The 19,361-nt window shown below is 35.9% G+C and overlaps 1 protein-coding gene across 2 annotated transcripts in view; it reads right to left on the bottom strand.

Annotated features, from left to right (window-relative positions):
- Positions 1-19,361, bottom strand: part of SLC71A2 (solute carrier family 71 member 2) — a 47,055-nt gene that overhangs the window by 26,510 nt on the left and 1,184 nt on the right. For both annotated transcript variants that reach the window (XM_088156986.1, XM_088156985.1), the window contains exons 2-6: positions 8,545-8,640; positions 5,483-5,545; positions 3,132-3,259; positions 2,155-2,269; positions 522-740 (exon numbers count right to left, since the gene is read on the bottom strand). In XM_088156986.1, coding sequence (XP_088013112.1) covers positions 522-740; positions 2,155-2,269; positions 3,132-3,259; positions 5,483-5,545; positions 8,545-8,640 — 621 coding nt within the window. The remainder of the gene's footprint in view (positions 1-521; positions 741-2,154; positions 2,270-3,131; positions 3,260-5,482; positions 5,546-8,544; positions 8,641-19,361) is intronic.

Here is a 19,361-nt window from a genome sequence, read left to right as displayed (position 1 = left end):
GAACAAGTTTCTACAAAGAGTGCACAGTATGTTTTAGCCCTTCCTATATAAACTTATTAAAAAAAAAAAAAAACAGGCATTATAGATCCATTCTCTATTAGAAAGAAAGCACATATAACCAAAAGTGGAAATCAAGAGTTGGGAGAGATAATGCCAAAAGTACAATTAAGAAGTGAATATTTAAAACCTTAAAATACTGGCTTTTGAGGCATAAGAATTCAGCATTTCTCTTTGCAATAACAGAGTACCAAAATTAGAAAATTAAAGTATTGTCCCGTTGGATTTCATACCAAACATTGTTTTCAAATCTAGAATTATTTAATCCACAAAGTTTGGTTTTATTTTGTTTTTTAAATGTAGTTAGATCTTTATGGGCAAGAGCAGACAATAGAGACTGTGGTATACTGAACACTCAAGCTATCAGTAAGACTGAAGACTTCTCAAGCTTACAAACTGCAACCAATAATAATTACTTATTAATGACCAAATATTTAATAATTACTTATTGAAGCACATCTTACTGCAAAAGGATCTGCCTGCTCCCATGATATAGAAGATCCCCACGAAGCAGGTCTTATTTTTTCCGGTAGAGATTCTGGTACAGCTAGCAGGATGAAGCAGATGTCCACAACAGCCACCAGTGTGGCCACCAGTACAACCAGACTATCCCCGTAGCTGGCAGACAGAGACGCTCCAATGGCAGGACTAGTTACCAAACTTGCCGCAAAGGTGGCAGATACCTGTGCACAACAACAGTTTACAAACTCATCCAAGTGGTAGTTCTCCCATTACAGAAAAATGAAGTAACTTGCTCACCACCACTCCCTAGAAGTGTGATTTGAAAAACAGACCAGTAGAAATTCAAGTAAAAAAATTCAAAACAAACAAAAAAGTACATAAACCACACACCATTTACAACAGTAAATATGGGTCCCAAATACAGTTTCTACAGCATCCTCAACAGCACACCATACTACACAGGATTTGCACTCCAAGATCAGGTTTGGCTCAAAGAAAAATGGCTCTTACTTTCAAATAGACTAAAATCTTTGTTTTGTTTTCTAATTATGAATTTGAAGTGATTTGACTGAAAAAGTTGTCAGTACATTTAAATGTCTGCCTAAAAGAAGTTCAAAAGCTAAGGACATCTATTAATAGACCTCCAAAACATAAAGTAATATTAGGAAAGCAAACTAAGCAGGAATTATATTACTACCGAAAGGACTGTTTTGTACTAACTGAATTATTTTCCTTGTCTTTTGATCATTAAGAAAGGTCATGTCTAAGTTGTTAAAAATACTGGCTTATGCATTTTCATCCGTACTCACCATTCTGACATTAGAAAAGCACATTCTATACCACAAAGAACTCATATGAACTAGAAGTGCAACTTACAGGTGATGGAAAACTATTGCTAGATTAAATTTACTTGCATTGTCTTAAATGATGCCTTAAGTTCTAGCTTTTATATTTTCCAGATTCTGTACTGCATTCGTATGCAACCCTGAATTTCATATAAAGTGTTAGTAAGTTCTCCTCACAGTTTAGTTAGAAAAAACAATCCTTTTCCAGCCTGAGAACCAAGGGCACTGTTGCCACTTCAGGCCCAAAAAGTATAAACAGCAGCGAACTGAGGAGAGCAGTCTGGGAGGATGGGAATTCATAACCTGGAGCCATAATTGGACTATTAACCCTAATATGTAAATGGACCAAAACTTATAAAAGTGTGAAAATTCCTGACCAGTCGTCCCCCTTGGGTGCATTTTGGGTGGAGCCACAGCCGGGCTCTTTACTGCCCAAGGTGTATCCTTTGGAGGCCTTTTAATAAATACACAGTTTATTCCTTCAACACTGTCTAGCCTCTGTTCTCAGTGGCCTGTTTAAGCATTGTTAACATTTAATGTTTTGTTTGTAAAACTTAAAAGACATTCTTTCTTACACATGCCTTCTATGCAAGTTGTCAAATATTAATTCTGTTCCCGTAAGCATGCAACACTCTGTCCACTGCCTGAACTCTTAACACAGTGTCTTGAGCCATGGTTCATTCCTTTATCCACCTTTTTACATGAATCAGGAAACAGCCTGTACATCAAAACACAAATTCAATATGAAGGTCATAATCTGACCTTTTCCCCTAAGATGAGCATATCTTACCAGTCCATAGGCTGCAGTTCTTTGATGTTCTTGTGTTACATCAGCTACATAGGCAAATATTACAGAAAAGGTAACAGAAAAGATTCCAGATACTGAAATCAGAGCGAAGTACCACCTAATAATTTAAAAGCAACAATTAGAAAGTCTGAGCTAAGATCCCTTGCGTTTTATCTTACAATAAGCAAGTTTGTGTTTAAGCCTAAGAGGAGGGTTCCTTGAGAACTAACAGAGAACTTAACTGGAATTGAATCAATGACTGTGCAGTCCCACTTAAATATTGGAAAACAGCATTTTAATTTTTTATATACTTCTGTTTACTTTACATCAGTCTAAAAGAAGTGGTCCCTTGAGGATATGGTACCTATAGATTTTTACACTCTCAAGTTCAAGTTATGAAAAATGAATTATCTTAGAAGTCATTTCATCAGCCAGTTAAGGAATAAGCTATTATATATATAATGCTGTGGAAGCTGAACTCTGAATGCATTAAGAGTGAAAGTTCTTTGGTAACTCTTCCAAGTTTCACAATTATGTAAATGCAACTGAAGTCTTAACTGAGCAGTATTGACTTGGTTTTAAAATCCTAATCAAAGAGGTAGAAGATCTCACTTGCAACAATTATACTTTTCTTTAGCAAATAAATGCTAAGGTTCATTTAGCTTTAAAAACATGTTTATTACTGTCAGTCATCAAGGGAAAAAATTAACAGCTGATCTTAAAACAGAGTCAGACAAGATTATCAAATCCTTGCAGGAACTGCTTTACTTGTATGAATGTTGTTCACATTCTATTATTTCTACTCTTAGGATACACAGTCTGAATACATTGTGAACAGAAAAGCTCCAGAATAATACAATCATGTCTTGAAAGGAAAGCTGCTTTCTTCTTGTCTTATTGTCTCTCCCCCATTTCCCCAAACATCTCCTCTGAATATCTGCTCTCCTGACAAGCTTGCAACTGCGGTTTGTACCACTTACCATGGGCTTATTCGCATTAAGGGAATTGGGACACAGGTGAAGAAAACTGTAAGAAGAAGAAAAGATTTTCTTCCCCAAGCATCTGAGAGAGCACCTATTAGTGGAGCACTGAGAAATGACAAAAAACCCTGTGACAGAAGAAGAACAATTAATACGTGTGTATCTACATTTCCAAGGCTCATTTTAACTACAATATAAGAAAGGAATAAAATTGAAAACTGATTTGAAACTAAATCCAGAAGTGGTAGATAACTGAAAATTTACACCATTTGTTCTACAGTCTAGTTTTCTGTAATTCTGATATTTTATGTTTCAAATCTATTAAACCCAAGTGGATTAAAAAAAAAAAAAAAAGAGAGAGAGCATACATTTTTTCAAGGTCCATTTGATTCAATAGAGACGTAACATTCTTTAAAATCTCCAAAATACAGTCTAGTTCCAAAAAGGACATTATCTTAGCCTCTATCAAGAGGCACAATGCTAGATTTCAAACCCAAGTTGCCCTCTAATTTGGACTGTCATAGAAGATAACTTTGGGCAACTTCTCTCTGAAGCAAATTTAGCAGTTTAAATTAAATACTTTCTGCTTTATACTACATATTTATCCTGTACAGTACATCTGTGAAGTGCACAAACTATGAAGATCTCTTGAGCAATCCTGGCAACTTGAGGTCATGGGACATCATGATGAGATTCCCGTGACAAAGGTCAGACTCATATGTGCAGTACAAACAGAAAAAAACTGACTAAGGATCAAATACTAGATTTTCCAGAATTTCATGAAGTCCTAGCATCTTGGCCTCAAATCCATTTTATTACACAGCAGAATTAAAAGGATTTCACAGGTTTGTTAACTGGGGAACAGTTCCTCCTAATTATTACATTCTTCATTTATCAATCTAATTGTGCTCTAAGTTCAAACATCAGTAAATGCATGGCTCTGTAAGCACCTTAATACCCTGGAAGTCTCCTCTGGCTGACTTTAGCTTACCTCTCTAATTCAAATACAGTCACAAGTTCCACATATACGTACAGATTGCTGTAGTAAGTAACTGTTCTGCCAAATCCTTACAAACCAACCCGATTTTCAATAAGCAGATGGAGAGCAAAAGCTGTAAGGCCAGACGATGAGATCCTCAGGAAGAGATGTCTCACTCAGTTGAAATTAGTGTTCCTGTTCCTTAGAATCGGATTTCAGTGCCATATGAACTAACATATTCTATCAAAAACACTCCCTATGTTTCACAAACAAAATTGTAAAGAAAAAGGCAAGAAGTACAAGCTCTCTCTAGTCTTTGATCCCCATTTATTAGACCTGTTGGAGTAATCCAAACATCCATTACATTACTGCACTTTTTTACAGATATACTCGGTACAAAATCTTTGGGGAACCCTCTATTTACTACTTTTAACGGTTACATTGCACTGTGAGTGAAAAACTTAAAATAGGAAGAGGAACATGAACTTTGTTTTTCTATGAGAACAATGAAAAGATAACTTCCTCTTTCAGTCTGAGACAAACCAACCATCCCGAGTGCACTGTGTTCTGCCAATCCACTGTGAAAGACAGCACGACAGCAAGCTGGTCCTAAAGATGTTATATTCTTACAACTAAAAGCAATATGTTTTAGATTTGTTGCGGGACATAAAGAAAAATAATTTCTGAGTGCTATAAATTATCTTAGTCGTAAGTTACAGCAAGGGCTTTGCAGCCTCTCTGACGACTGCATTCACACAGTGGTTATTCTGCACTGTGGCCACGAAAAGCCTTGCAAGAGTTTTCTAGCATAACTAATGTAAAGCCTTGTCTTTGATAACTGTTGTACTAAGTAAGCTATAAGCTGCCCTGAACACCTTGAATATCACAGAATGTTCAAGAGTTGATTAAAAAAACAGGACCAGGAAATAAAAGAAACCTGATGAAAATTAGCTCTTATGCCACATTTTAAGACAAAATCACGATGATTAAGTGCTTCATTTTCTATCTCAATGGTATCATCATAATTGCATTAATTTGCCTCTGATATAAATCATTTAGTAGAAGCAGACAATAAAAACCTAGCTTTATTCTCAGACAGATCCTTATCAAAATTACAATAGCTACAAGTGATACCTATTCAAATGAAAAGATTTTAAGTTTCTGAGAAGCATTCCATTTGTCCCAAGATGCTGCCACTTCTGCAGTAGAATTTTAATTCAGCCCAAGAAATAATCACTACACTGAAAAAATGGTTTAAGAATTAACTACATTCTCAGTGTTTTATATGTTCTTACGGAAAACGCAGATGAGACAAGTCAAGATATGAGAACACACGGAATATTTAGGTTAGAAGTTTAAAAAAACATCTTACCTTAACACCTTGAATAAGACCATTCATTAAAAATGTATGATGGGGAAATGTTTCATGTAAGACCTGGTGGAGGGAAAAAGCACTATTTTAGTAAGGAGAGACAGGAACAAGTTTAACTTTGATTTGTAAGCCAGGATAGCTCTATGAGAACTTGTTTTAAAACAAGTATCCCATCCCAAAATAAAAACTAAAAGAATAAAAAAAAAATCTGGAACAACCAGAAAAAACTACCTTCTACCTATTTTTGTCTTCATAATAAAATGTAAATAAATTTAATATCAATTTATTGGCATAAATTCCTTTGCTGGCAAAGACTGTAATGCAGAGATAGTTGGTTTGGGACACTTTACTCAGAAAGAGCATCAATGTACGCAAAACCCATCTCCATACAGTACAAATCACAAAATTTTTATGTAGTTAATCCCTTAAAAAGGTTAACTCAAACACTGTCAATATTTAAGAGTGAAAATTATATTCAGCTAACTTACACTGACAAGGAGAAACAGTGCTATATTCACAATTGAACACAACAGCAGCTATTAAATAGCCATACAGTTAGAAACACTTCCAATTAATAAGTAGATGCTTATAAATACCAGCAAGAGTTCTGAGAGTTTAAATACAGCTACGAATTCATGCTAGGTGCTTTACCAGTAGTCTTAATTCAAGGGCAAGAATGTTAATCTATGCTAAACAGATTTACCATAAATATGCAAGAGAGTTAAGGGGCCTCACAGATGCTACCATGTTGACTTAAAAAAAATTATTGTTATGTTCAAAGCATATATGCACAAAAATTCACATTCAAACAAAATTCACATTCATTTGCTCCTGATATTTATAGATAAGTGTCACCAATTACAAAAATTACTTATATGTATACTGAGAAAGTGTCACTGAAAAGTATCAGCAGTATTCTTCTAGGAAGACTGAGATTCTCAAATCGTATGTTTAATCAAAGTGGTGGTTCTCTTACTAATTACTGGGTGATAATTTTCCTATTTATATCACTTCTCCCTTCTGGTATCATCTTTTGGTTAGGTATGTAAAACTATTTTTCACCTGTTATAACACTGATCTTATGATATTAATTGAGAAAAAAAAGGTCAGGATTTAAATTACAGATCTAAAAGTAGATGTCTTTTAAGTTTAAAAAAAGCAAAACAAAATAAATAAAAATAGGCAACTCAGAGGCAAGTCTAATTACCTGTGAATTGTTTTCTAGTATTTTTTCCTGCGACGAAACCACTGCTGATATTAAGTTCAAGTTTTTTGATACTAATTTGTTACTTTATAGACAAGAGAAATGCAAGTTGACAAACTGGTAGAGGGAACTGCTTTACTAAAGTTCTACCAATAGATATATATTCATAATATATATATTGAAGAGAGAACATGTCATTAAGTAATCAATATTGCTTATGGTGAATTACTAACACTGGTTACAAGTCCATATTTTAAAAAAATGTCCATAAGCTTTGGGCAGTCTTTGACTAGAATAACCTCTGTTTAAATTTTTTCTTCTGCAAGTATAGTGTCATGTAACAAACACTACAGCTTTGCTGACAGATGTCAAAAGAAGTGAAAAAGCAATTTAAAAATGAACTTTAAATTATCTCAGCTACCACAATTTATGTTCATAGTATGCAACACTTTAATTAGATTGAAAGTTGACAATGACCTACAGAGCCACAAAAAAACCCACGAAAAATTGAGTAATCATAAGGTCTGATCAACAGGCCAGACATTTCCATTTCTGCCCTTCCTACCTGACAAACTTGCTTGACCAGAAGTGTGCAGCTGTCAGTTCAAAGGCTGCACCTTGCTTGTAAGATATCTCTACACAACATCTAGTACTGCTGCTTCATAAGCAGGCCAAGGTAAGCTACCACAGCTACATCACAAGACAGGTGCAAATTATCAAACCAGACTTGAAATTATATAAAAGCAACAGCAGCCACTCAGTATTTGCAAAGCTGATTACAAATAAAGATGATCTCCCTCAACTATGAATCAATTCCAACTGGAGTATACTACTGGGCAACTTAATACACAGTTTTATTAAAATTGGAGGGCGTTTGTAGGTCTGTAAGAATTAGGATCTGAGCATTTGTCCTTTTAAATGAGAAGTGTTAAATTTGGGCAAGTTGAAATTGAGCACTTTGGTTGAGAAAAAAATGCAAAGAAAAAGAAAAGATAAAATAGACCACCTAATAAACTTGCCCATATTTTGAGACCAGCTTGACAGGATGACAGGATAGCCATTTTGTGAGACAACTACTTTATGGAAATGCGTTAACTGTTTATGTGAATTTTTTTATTACTAAGTTATGATAAGAAGTTCAGTGATTGTCTTTAGAAAAGTTAGGCAAAAACATTCCAAGAGTTATGTACATTATCTTATTTGGAGTTTGGAGAAGGAAAAAAGTTAACTCTTTCAATCACACAAAACTTTGCTTGTGATGTATTCAAAGTGGTCTCAAGTACTAGGCAATGAAAGCCTGGACCAGCACACCTTCTGCGATTGCTAGTAAAATGAACGAGACCCATGTCTTCAAATCAAATGCTTCATATCCTATTACCAAACACTCAAATTATCTGTTCATCTGGAAAATAACCAGAACAGATTAAATACTTAAGAACTCTATTTCTTACATGAATGCTTTTGCATTTTACTCTAAGTTACATGCTGACAATACCATCAGCCCACAGGAGTATACATAGTTAATGAAGGGTTGCATAGTTTATTCAATTGTTACAACTGGAAGATTAATTGAACTATGAAGTCTTGAAAAAGCCAGAATTTCCAGAGATACTTTAATCAGTAGACTAAACCAGTGTTAGTCTAAAAGACAAATAAGAGTTAAAGAGCAGTACAGCAGAATTAATTCATTTTTCCTTATCTTCTAGTATTTCAGCAGACCAGATCTCAGCTACTAAGACTTCTGGAATTCAGGTAATGAGATACACATTAATGTAAAGCAAATTAAATCCCAAATCCCTAGAAATTAGCTAATTAATATTTGCCAATACCAAGATAACAGCTGATGAATGACACTTACCGTTAGCATTGGAGTTGTCAAGAGCCCCCAGGCGAAGAATTCTAGAAATATGACCCCCGCTGCATGGTATACACTCGGCCGACCAATACCTTGTTGCTAAGAAAGAAAAACAAATGTAGTGGTTGTACACATCCAGTTCATTACATGTGCAAATACCTCTTACAAACATGTTTTGAGCATTACCACTTTTCAACACGACCTACTAACCAAGCCCTTGGGAGCAACAATAAGCCAAACAAGAGTGGAGAAATTGTTTTGTACTAAAAAACAATTAAATATCTCTAGGGAACTTGAAAGAGTTTGTTCCCTTGAACACTTGCCAACTGAAAAGAATTACTAGCCCTATTCTTGATATTGCTCTGCACTGCTCTTACCCTCAACATGCCTTTAGGTTTTCTCATCCTCGAGCATTATTCACAGCCCTTCCACAACAGGGTGACAAACTGTTTACCTCTCCCTGCCTCCTCCACAAGTGATAACAAGACACATCCACTTTATTAAGATCACAGCACTGTTTCCACAAAGCTATGACAATGTACATAATCAGAAGAGCAACTATTTTTATATTTGAAAATGCCAAAGTATGAGAAAATAAGGAGCTGCTTATGTCATCTGCCCAACTGTTTTCTGCTGATTGCCTGACCAACTGATTCTATGCTTGTGTCTGCAAACAGAGTCTGCAGACTGAGGAACTATTCTACTGGTCAACAAGTAATTCCAGAAAGAACTGGCAAACTCCTGATATTGTGGAACCACTGCCATTCAAGATCAAAAGATTTGATCCCGGATGAGATTAATGAAATCTTATTCTTTAGATGAAATGGGCAGAACCCTTGGGAAAGGCATATTTAACCAGAACTGCTGCTTGCTTGCTTGCTTCCCAAAAGAGATTTACGCAGAGGTGCTGAACAATCTAGTGGCCTTCACTGCAGTGACAGCAATGGTTGACAAGGGGATAAGGACAGATGTCATTTAGCTAGACTTCTATAAAGCCTTCAACACAGCTCCGTATTACATCCTTATCTCCAAAGAGGAGACACATGGATTTGAAGTGTAAACTATTTGGTGGATAAGGAACTGGCTGGATGGATGTAGCCAGAGTTGTGATCAATGAGTCTGTGTCCACGTGGAGGCTGGTGACGAGTGGTATCCCTCAGGGGTCTAATCTGAGACTAGTGGTCTTCAATATCTTCACGATGACAGACAGTGGGATCAAGTGCAGCTTCAGCAAGATTTCAGATGGCACAAAGCTGTGCAGTACAGCTGACACAACGGAAGGACAGGCTGCCATCCAGAGAGAGCAGGACAAACTTGAGAATTGGGCCCACAAGAATCTCGTGAAGTCTAACGCCCCTGCATCAGGGCGCAGAATCACAGAAATGAACACAGACTGGGAGAGGAATTAGAGAGCAGCCCTGAGGAGGACATGGGGCCCCCTGGAGATGAAAAGTTGGTCATAAGCCAGCAATGTGCACTCCCAGCCTAGAAGGCAAACCACATCCTAGGCTGCATTAAAAGAGGAGTAGCCAGCAAGTGAAAGGGGTGGGATTTTTGACCCTCTACTCTGCCCTCATGACACCCCACCTGTAATACTGAGTCCAGCTCTGGAACCATCAGCACAAGAAGGACATGGACCTGTTACAGTGGGTCCAGAGGAGGCCACAAAGTTACCAGAAGGCTGGAGCATCTCTCCTATAAAGACAGGCTGGGAGTGCTGGGGTTGTTCAGCCTCAAAGAAGAGTAGAGAAGGATCCAGGGAGACTTCTGCGGCCTCTCACTGCTTGAACAGGTCTTTTAAAAAAGAGTGACTTTTCAAAAGGGAAGAGTGACTTTTTACATGGGCAGAATGTGATAGGAGAAGGGCAATGCTTCTGAACAAAAAATGAGAGATTTAAATTAGATAGATAGAAATTATTTACTCAACAAATAATGAGGCTCTGCATCAAGTTGCCTAGAGAAGTTCTGGACATCCCATACTTGGAAGTGTTAAAGGCTAGCTGGATGGGGCCTGAGCAACTTACCTAGTGGGTGGAATCCTCTCCACTGGTGGAGGGGTTGGAATTAGATGATCTTCGAGGTTCCTTCCAATCACAAGCATTCCGTGATGTTTTCATTTCTGACAACCCCTTGGCATAGTAACTGTTTTACATAGTTTTTGTGTTCTAAAATTACTCTCTGCCTTTCTCCTAACAACTGTCCTGCAGAAGACTCTTTTTCAGTGTTTCCAGCCAATTCAAGGCCATTACACTCCAACAGAAGAGTGCAATTTAATAATGCAGAATTCAGTTAAAGGGACACTATCTGGTGATAAATATTAGCCTGACTCATTTCAGCAAGTGGAGAGCAGGGTGAGCAAGAAACTCAGGATCTCCCACTGAACACTATAAAAGTCAAGACAACCTATGATGAAGCTAGAGTACAGAAACCTTTGGAGTTTCTCCCCTGCTCAAAAACTTTCACCCAAATTGGTAGAAATCACATGTTTTGAAAATGCTCACATTACAAGGTTTATTTAAGCTGTCTATAGTAAAAAACTGTAAAGAAATTCCTATTGTTTAAACAGTAAATGCATAGATCTGTAAAAATTTTTAAATGTGTCAGTTTATCAAACCCTGTGGCAACAGTATATTCTAGCTAATAAGAGTCAATTTATTTTCTACATTGCAGCTTGCTTCAAAGCATCAAGATTTGAAGAAAACAGTTCTCTTTCTCCTGGGAAACAATATAATACCATAGATAAAAGATTATCTCTGGATAGGTTACCATGTAATTTTTAATTTCTAAATAGCAAAAATTCCAAAGGCTATGAGGGTAAAAAAAAAATCCTCCTCATATAAGAAATCTGAAGTTCTTCTATATAAGGTAATAGAGTAACAATTTTATGAATATCTTTTGGCCAAGATGTCTACCAGTCATACTAGCACTTAACACTAACTACACTGAAGTCTGAAGACCCATCCCACAGCAGTTTCCTCTGAAAAACACAGATTTTACAGTAGAGTAGGTAAGGGACTACCCAGACCTTCCACTGTCTCTACTTCTCTCAACTTTATATCACTAAGCATGTTGCTGCATCATAAATATCTGGTCTGCATTTAGCAAACATTTCTAATGCCATGAAAAATGAAATTTTGTAGTGTTTGCAGTTTTTTAATAATGTTTTTATTACACACAAATTTGATCTGAGATTTATATGGTTTAACAGAAAGATGATGTACATACATACTAAAAGACATGCATGGAGATTAAAGTAGTTGCAAATCATTTCTGGCTGTATCACGCAGCTTACAGTTAGCTACAGTGACCTACTAAAAAAAACCAGAAAACACTACAGCTTTTGGATTCAAGCCATGACCTGGAAAACTAAAATTCAGATCTTGAAAGTAACATGCACCTGTTAAAACTAAGACAAGTATTCCATGTCAAACATACTAGAACTACCAATCTATGATCCACATTGACTGTAGTCGATGTTCAGTTTTCTTTGCAGTATCCTAAATCTCTAGATTAATTAAACATCTTGTGTTAAAGGCTGCATTGGAAAACAATAATCATGAAACTAGGTAAGTTCACTGACATTATTAAATGACTGATCAAGATAGTCACTTCTGATTGTTCATCTTTACTGTAGTTCCCAAAAACTCTATCACAGAAGCTTCCAATTTTTAATCAAGAATTTTTTTAGAAAACAAAACAGTTTATGATTGATCATGCACACAGCCTGGTCCAGATAAAGAAAATCAATGAAAACTCTTTACTCAGTTCAAAATCAAAGAGTTTTTTAAAAACACTTCACACTTGCCTTTATCAGAAAGCTGTATCGGAACTACTGGGTGAGGCTCATTTCTGTATTGAGAAAACACCCTGCAACAAAACTCCATGCAATTTACACAGAGAACTTCGAGAATGCAAAAAAAATTATTATAAACCTTGCAACACAAGGATCTTCGGGTTTCTTGAATAAACAATATGGGAACAGACTACTGAATTCCTTATGATTAGAAAGATTTTTAAAGTATTTCAGAAATAGTGCAGATACAGTCAATGTACAAGTTGCTTGCCTCTTTCACTGTCCTCAAAATTGGAAGTGTTGTAAGTAAGTACCCTCAGGAAAGCCTTAAAATTGTTATGGGCTTATTTTCTGCTCACATGGATCATTTTCATGTGACAGACCTGTGTGTGGGCTGAGAAACTATGTACAGAACATTGTAACCGCCTTGAAATGCAGCTGTTTGTCAAGGTTTTATACTTGCACAATCATTAATGAGCAAAACATTACTTAATCTCAAATGCTTAACAATACAAGTTTGAGGTTATCCCTGTAAAATCTGAAGTCTTTAAAGTTCTAATAAAATATCTGGTTTTTCTCCAGTTTTACTCCTCCTATGCCTCTTTTCACTGCCCGATTCTAAAAAATATTTTTTCTTCTAACTTTCTTAGAGTCAGAATAAACCTGAAAGTTAATTTTAAGCAAACTGAGATAACTACTGGGAGGCAGTACAATTTTTTTCAAAAAAACCCAGCTGTTGAACATTAATAAATCCATGAAAGAATGTCAAAATGATAATCCAGCTGGTAATAATTGCTCATAGAAAAGGAACATTCTAGTGTTAGTAAGAATACCTTATCTGAGACATTCTGAAGAACAGTTAGTACAATTCACCCTAAAATACTCCACAGGAAAATGTAATCTTGTAGCCAATCCCATCTGCAGAGCAAACCAAGAACAGGCAGTATTTATTATTCATACAGTTTTCAGGTAACTATTTATATTTCATATATAATGTAATTATTAAAATTGTTTGAATGCCTGCAAAAGCACCTTAACTTATTACACCAATTTAAAGCATGCCTAACTGTGTATTTCTCTGAAGAAATATGCTTCTTTGAGAACAAAATCACTTCTCACTGTTCAAATTCTGAAGTCTTCCAGAGTACCTTTTCAAATTTTCCGTATTTTGATGAGGGCCACACAGTGCCACTAGGCAAAATAAGCAAAAGATTCAATTGGATAAATACAGCAGGCTTTTTTGCCTCCCATAACGGTGAAGCAGCAGAGCTGAACATGACAGGTTTGTTTGAATATCCAACCGGAAAAGCCCTAGGCAACGCACTCAGGCTTCACAGCTGATTCTGACCTGAAGAGGAAGGTATCTCCCTAAAATACCTTTCCAGTCACATAATCCTATCATCTTTCAGGCAGATAACAACTAAACTCAAACTGAACTTCTGAATTGACAAACTACAGGAACTTGCCCCTACACCATCCTCTGGGAAATTCCTTCCCAACAGGCAATAGGACCTCCCAGGAGAACCTGCTAGTTCCTTGTTCTACCTGCAGTACAGACATACCTTTGCCAAGAGCACTCACTGTCATACAATATGTACAACAACATTCAAACGAATTAGTGTGAGTTTTATTACTTTAAGTACCTAGCGAAACATTTTCCCCTATAAAAATTAACTGATTCAAATAGTCTTTTTTTATACTACCACCTGCACTGCAATCCTATAGTCCACAGTGCACCCACACTATGTCAGCTCTGATATTTTCAAGGAAAAAAAGAACTGAACTAACAGAATTGGTAAAACCCTCCAAGAAACATGCTCTCGTGTATGAATCATTCAGATCTTTAAGTTCATGATACATTATAAAATTCATTCCCTTTACACATTTGTTTTCACAATGATTTCATTAGTTTCCCCCAAAATACAACCACTTCAAATGCAAACTTTTCCTGGCATGTCTCACTACAAGACTATGTAATTATTTTAGTTTATTCTTGCACAAGTATTATGCCACCAATTCACCTCACTTCATGGTGGATTCTCTTTCTTCTACACATATTACCTAGGTAGTTCTCTGGGGATACTGTATGTTTATCTCTTTCTAGTGAGTATTTTCTTTATTTTTCAAACAGAAGCATTTTGGATCCACCTAAATTCCAACTGTTCACCACAAATGCACTATTTATGTGAACTGGCAAAAACTCAGTGCAAAAATTCATAGAACACAAGTGAAAATGCTCTCCAATCCAGTACAGCATTTTAGGTATGCCTTGTGAGTTGCAATATAAATCATAATGAATTCAGATTATACATTGTCCAAACTTGTATTTCAGTTGCAAAACAAACACCTTAAGCAGATCTGTATCTGGACTGGAAGATCATGACACACTTTCTCAAGAGAAAGCTAAGCTGAATCATACTGCACAGGTCTAGAGTATCAGAACAACTATTCATTCAAAATGAAAAAGCCTGTGAAGATTTTGCAAAGAGAAATTGTGCCTTATAAAGTTCCTGGAGTTCTCAAAAGCAAATGTACAGATAAGGAAGATAACAACAATAAGCCTTCTGAAAATTCAGTAAACATATTCGAAGATGCTCACTAAAGGCTCTTAAAGCAAGCAAACTCTTCACAGGAATTGAAAAGAAAAAGAAAGTAAAGAGAGAAAAGAAAAAGAAAGTAAAGAGAGAAAAGAAAAAGAAAGTAAAGAGAGAAAAGAAAAAGAAAGTAAAGAGAGAAAAGAAAAAGAAAGTAAAGAGAGAAAAGAAAAAGAAAGTAAAGAGAGAAAAGAAAAAGAAAGTAAAGAAACAAACCAACTCACACACACCAAAAAAAAAAAAAAAATCAAACAAACAAAAAACCAACAAACAAAAAAACCCCCAAACAAACAAAAAAAAACCAACATACACACACATACAAAAAAGCCCCAGGACAATTTAAAAGAATAAACCCACTGCAATCTGTTCATACAGCACAGCAACATTACCAGATGACTCCTACTGCTCTGTCCTAGAACCTATGTATGTCACATTCAGAAGTGAGCTGTAAAAAAGGATGAAAGTGAAACGACGAAGTTCATTGACAACAAAATACAGTTCATTTTGGAAGAGTTATGGGGCAGTGGTAAAGAATAACAAAAGTTTGTGGAATCCACTGAACAAATTAAATGGCAATGTGAAATGAATGTATATTAATTAAACAATGCAAACAAGAAGAAACTATTTTAATTCTGCATATAGGATAATTACAACATAGTAATGTGATCATAGAAAAAGAGAGTTAAATAAAAGCTATTTCAGCATTCAGCAGCGGCTTACTAAAGTACGTACAAAAGAACTTTCCCTGTTAGGGAAAAGATTATCACTATATTACTGCATTAACATGTGATGTGCCTGCCTTGCTAATCCTCTTCTGATGTTCTGACCATTTTTATTAGCTCTACATAAAGATCCTCCTCTTATCCCATGACTGTTTCATTCAGAAGCTTTAAGCAATATGCATTTTGAAGTCTATTTTACAGAAGCATAACAGGCCCACAGAAAGAAAAAGAACACTACCAAATGTATGGAGGAATGCTGAAGCATCTTCCTCCAAACTGCAATAAAAATATCTGCAGAAAGATACAAATGGGATTCATTGAACTGGGAGTGACATGAAGGATGTTAAGAAAAATTTGCCACTATCTCCTTATACTAAAATACAAGAAAAAATGTGGTGGGTCTTCACACAATCTATTTTTGAGGTCTAAAGTGTCTTCCCATATTGTATTTCCTGCTGGGAACACATTCCTGTTTAAGTTTAGAAGCAGGAAATCTTCTAAGGCACATAAAGCATGAAGACCATTTCTGGTTCAGTCTTCACGGCTGAAGCCACTGAGGTAGGAAGACTAGTCAAGAAAACAATTGCCATATATCCTGCCACATTCTGAAAGCTCTGTTCTACACAGTACCTCATTCTTTAATTAAACTACTTCATAAAGAAATAACATGTAATCAGCATATTACACTACAGCAAGTTGGAAGCCAATTTATCTGTTTCTTTTTTTTTAAGTAAAACTTAGAAATATGTACAACACTGAGAAATCCTTCTAAAAAGCCCTGGCTGCTTAGTTAATACACATATTTCTCCATGGGGCAGGCAGTTACTCAAACTCTTTGTCCAGTAGGCTAGGTTTCAATATTCACAACTAATTATATAACCATGACTTGATAATTTAAGTTATTACTGCTGTAGCCTACAGTACTGCTCTTGGAATGCAACATCATCCACACTGTTGTAATCCAGAGAATCAGTAACAGTAGACTTGCGACAGCAGAAGTGCCTTCTCAGCAAAAATATAAACCAGAGTGATTTGTTTCTAAACAGAGCAGATAAACATTCCTGTTCAGACTTAATGTCAATTTAACAGGATGGGAAGATTTAGAATGGCATTGGCAGTCTTGAGAAGGCAATATTGTTCATATCTAATTATTCAGATTTAACAGTAAAAATAGCCTGTGTGGGAGAAAACAGTGCTCCACAAAGGACTAAGCACCCGAACTGACAAATGAGCAAGGTTTTTACCACCAGCAATACAATTTAAATTCTACAAGCTAGAAATTTATAAAACCAGCTTACTGAATTCAGACCTGTTTCAGTAAAGTCGCATAACATTAAATCATGCTGCTTCCATTTTACTGTGCTGTATTTTTTATGGCATATAAAAAAGAAAAATGTTAACACTCACAGCAAGAATATGTAATTTTTTGGGTACATACAGTTATGCTTTGCTATGTAAAACAGCTTAAATAATAAAGGCTAGCAAATTTCCAAGATCCACAGCTCAGAATGTTTATATTATCTTTCCAAAATATATAAAGGTCTTGGGCTTCATAATAGCTGAGGCGTTTTACAGTGTCCAAGAACATGAAACTAACACTTGATTAACTCTCAAAGAGGTACATACCTGTGACTTTTCACACCCTATTTAGGACTTCTCTCACAAAAACACCTTATTTAGACAGTATAAAACTGTATTTTGCTGAAAAGTTTCCTTAGTGTGTCATGTTACGGACAATAGGTTGTTGCACAGAAATGAGGTGCATAGTGCAAATATTCAGAATGTCATGCTAAGTTTTGTACTATCAGCATTCATAATTCAGATGTAACCAGATTGCATAACACCTGACAAAATGTCCAATGGCATCATTTACTTAAATTTCTGAGGCTCACTGAAGTCATGGTAATACAGCCAAGAATAATTATTTAATTGCATTGGAATTTAGTTAGACATACTATTGTTCTTATTAATTTTGAGGCAGTAACTCAATTCTTAAGAAGCCATTTGTTCAGCACTTGTGTTTCAGCTCTTCAGTTCAGTGAAGCCAATGCATTCAACAAGGTGAATCATCACATCAAAAAACAGAAGCTTCTTACACCCAAGCTGGAAGAGTAAAAGGAGTAAGCCTTGCACAGACAGACTTGGTCATACTAAAAAGAAAATAAAAATGAAAAATGAAAACATTCTTCAGAGACTAAAGAAGCAGCTCACAAAAATTTCACTTCTGCCATTTATTTCTTCAGCAGCAGTCCAAGCAGCAAGCTTCCTCTTCCAAATGCACTCCCACTGATATCAAACAGATCTCTGCAACTACATCTAAAGCCATGATCCAGCGCCTCATATTTTATTGTGAATAAGCTCTTTCAATAAAGTCTAGGCTGCGAGAGTTGTAGCAATATGACAACCACGTGAGAATCACAGGAAGGTGCAGGAATTGCAATTACAAAACAGACTGTTCAGTCAGGAACAGATGCTGACCCTAACGTGACATAACTGCGCTACTGAGATCTAGAGCCCCATGCCGTTCTGTCTTGTACGAGATGCTTTACAGGAACACAAAGTGCTCCAAGGGCACAACTAAGAGGGAAGGGACAAAAAATACACTCAGAAAACCAAGCCTCAGATCATTTTACAAAACTAAGAATTTATGTGATTTTGAAACTGAATTCTCAAACTTGCAGAAGAGCATATATTAAGTACTTAAAAGTACTTTTTTCAGACTTATTCCAACTTTACCAAACATTCCATTCATTAATAAAAAAGGGGCTAGCACCTTTGTCAGTTATGGATTTCATTTCCATTTGAGTTTTACTTTTCAAAATTAAAGAAAGAAATCAGTTCTTTGATTTCTTTTTAAATTTCCCTACCCTTCCATTTCCTAGCCTCTGTTCATACATCAAAACATTCAACTGTTAGTGAGATCAATCCTCTGTTTCTTTCACCATATCTTCTGAGCTGATAAAACTTTAACCTTCCGTTTCTTACTAAAACATTAACATTTCAAAACTCTTTCAGAGATGTTTTTGTACTCTGACTTCAGATTGGGTTACTTGATCCCATATACACTATACTCTTTAATGGGAACTGCTGTACACAAACCTGGAACAGCAATTCTACCATTCAGCAGACATCTGCTTCTTCTAGCTGCACTTCTTGAAGGGCATAACCTTCTAAAAGACTCAAATACAGAAGTGACACACTCTAAAAAGCGTGAGGCGATTATTTTGGAATTAACTTACATAAAATAAATTACTTTACTAATGAATTCCACAGAACAACATTTTTCTACATCTTCTCTGTGTTAATCATCTACTAAAAGTACCATAAAATCTTCAGCAAATACAAGTAAGGTAGAAAGAATACAATTGCATCGAACAGATGGTTTCAAGATTTTTTTTTATTCTCCAGCTCTAGCCATGATATCACATCGATGCTACATTGTTAATGTTCAGCTAAAATTACTTCTCCACTTTCACATTAAAAAGCACACTACCTCTGATAGCAGAGATGCTTATCTTTGGGAGGACAGGTAACACACATAAGAGATGCTGGGTCCCTGACAGAAACCTAACTCTGCTTTATAACTTTTGGCATATGTAATGCTTCCAGCATACCCAACTTTGTAAGTTAAGTAACACTAAATTATTCAGGTACACATGAACATAAACATATCCCAAGAAAAGTTATTAACAGCTTCCAATTCTGACGCAA

Source organism: Sturnus vulgaris, chromosome Z (assembly GCF_052056855.1).
Source record: "Sturnus vulgaris isolate bStuVul1 chromosome Z, bStuVul1.hap1, whole genome shotgun sequence".
NCBI lineage: Eukaryota > Metazoa > Chordata > Aves > Passeriformes > Sturnidae > Sturnus > Sturnus vulgaris.
This window is presented reverse-complemented; position numbering and strand designations above follow the sequence as displayed.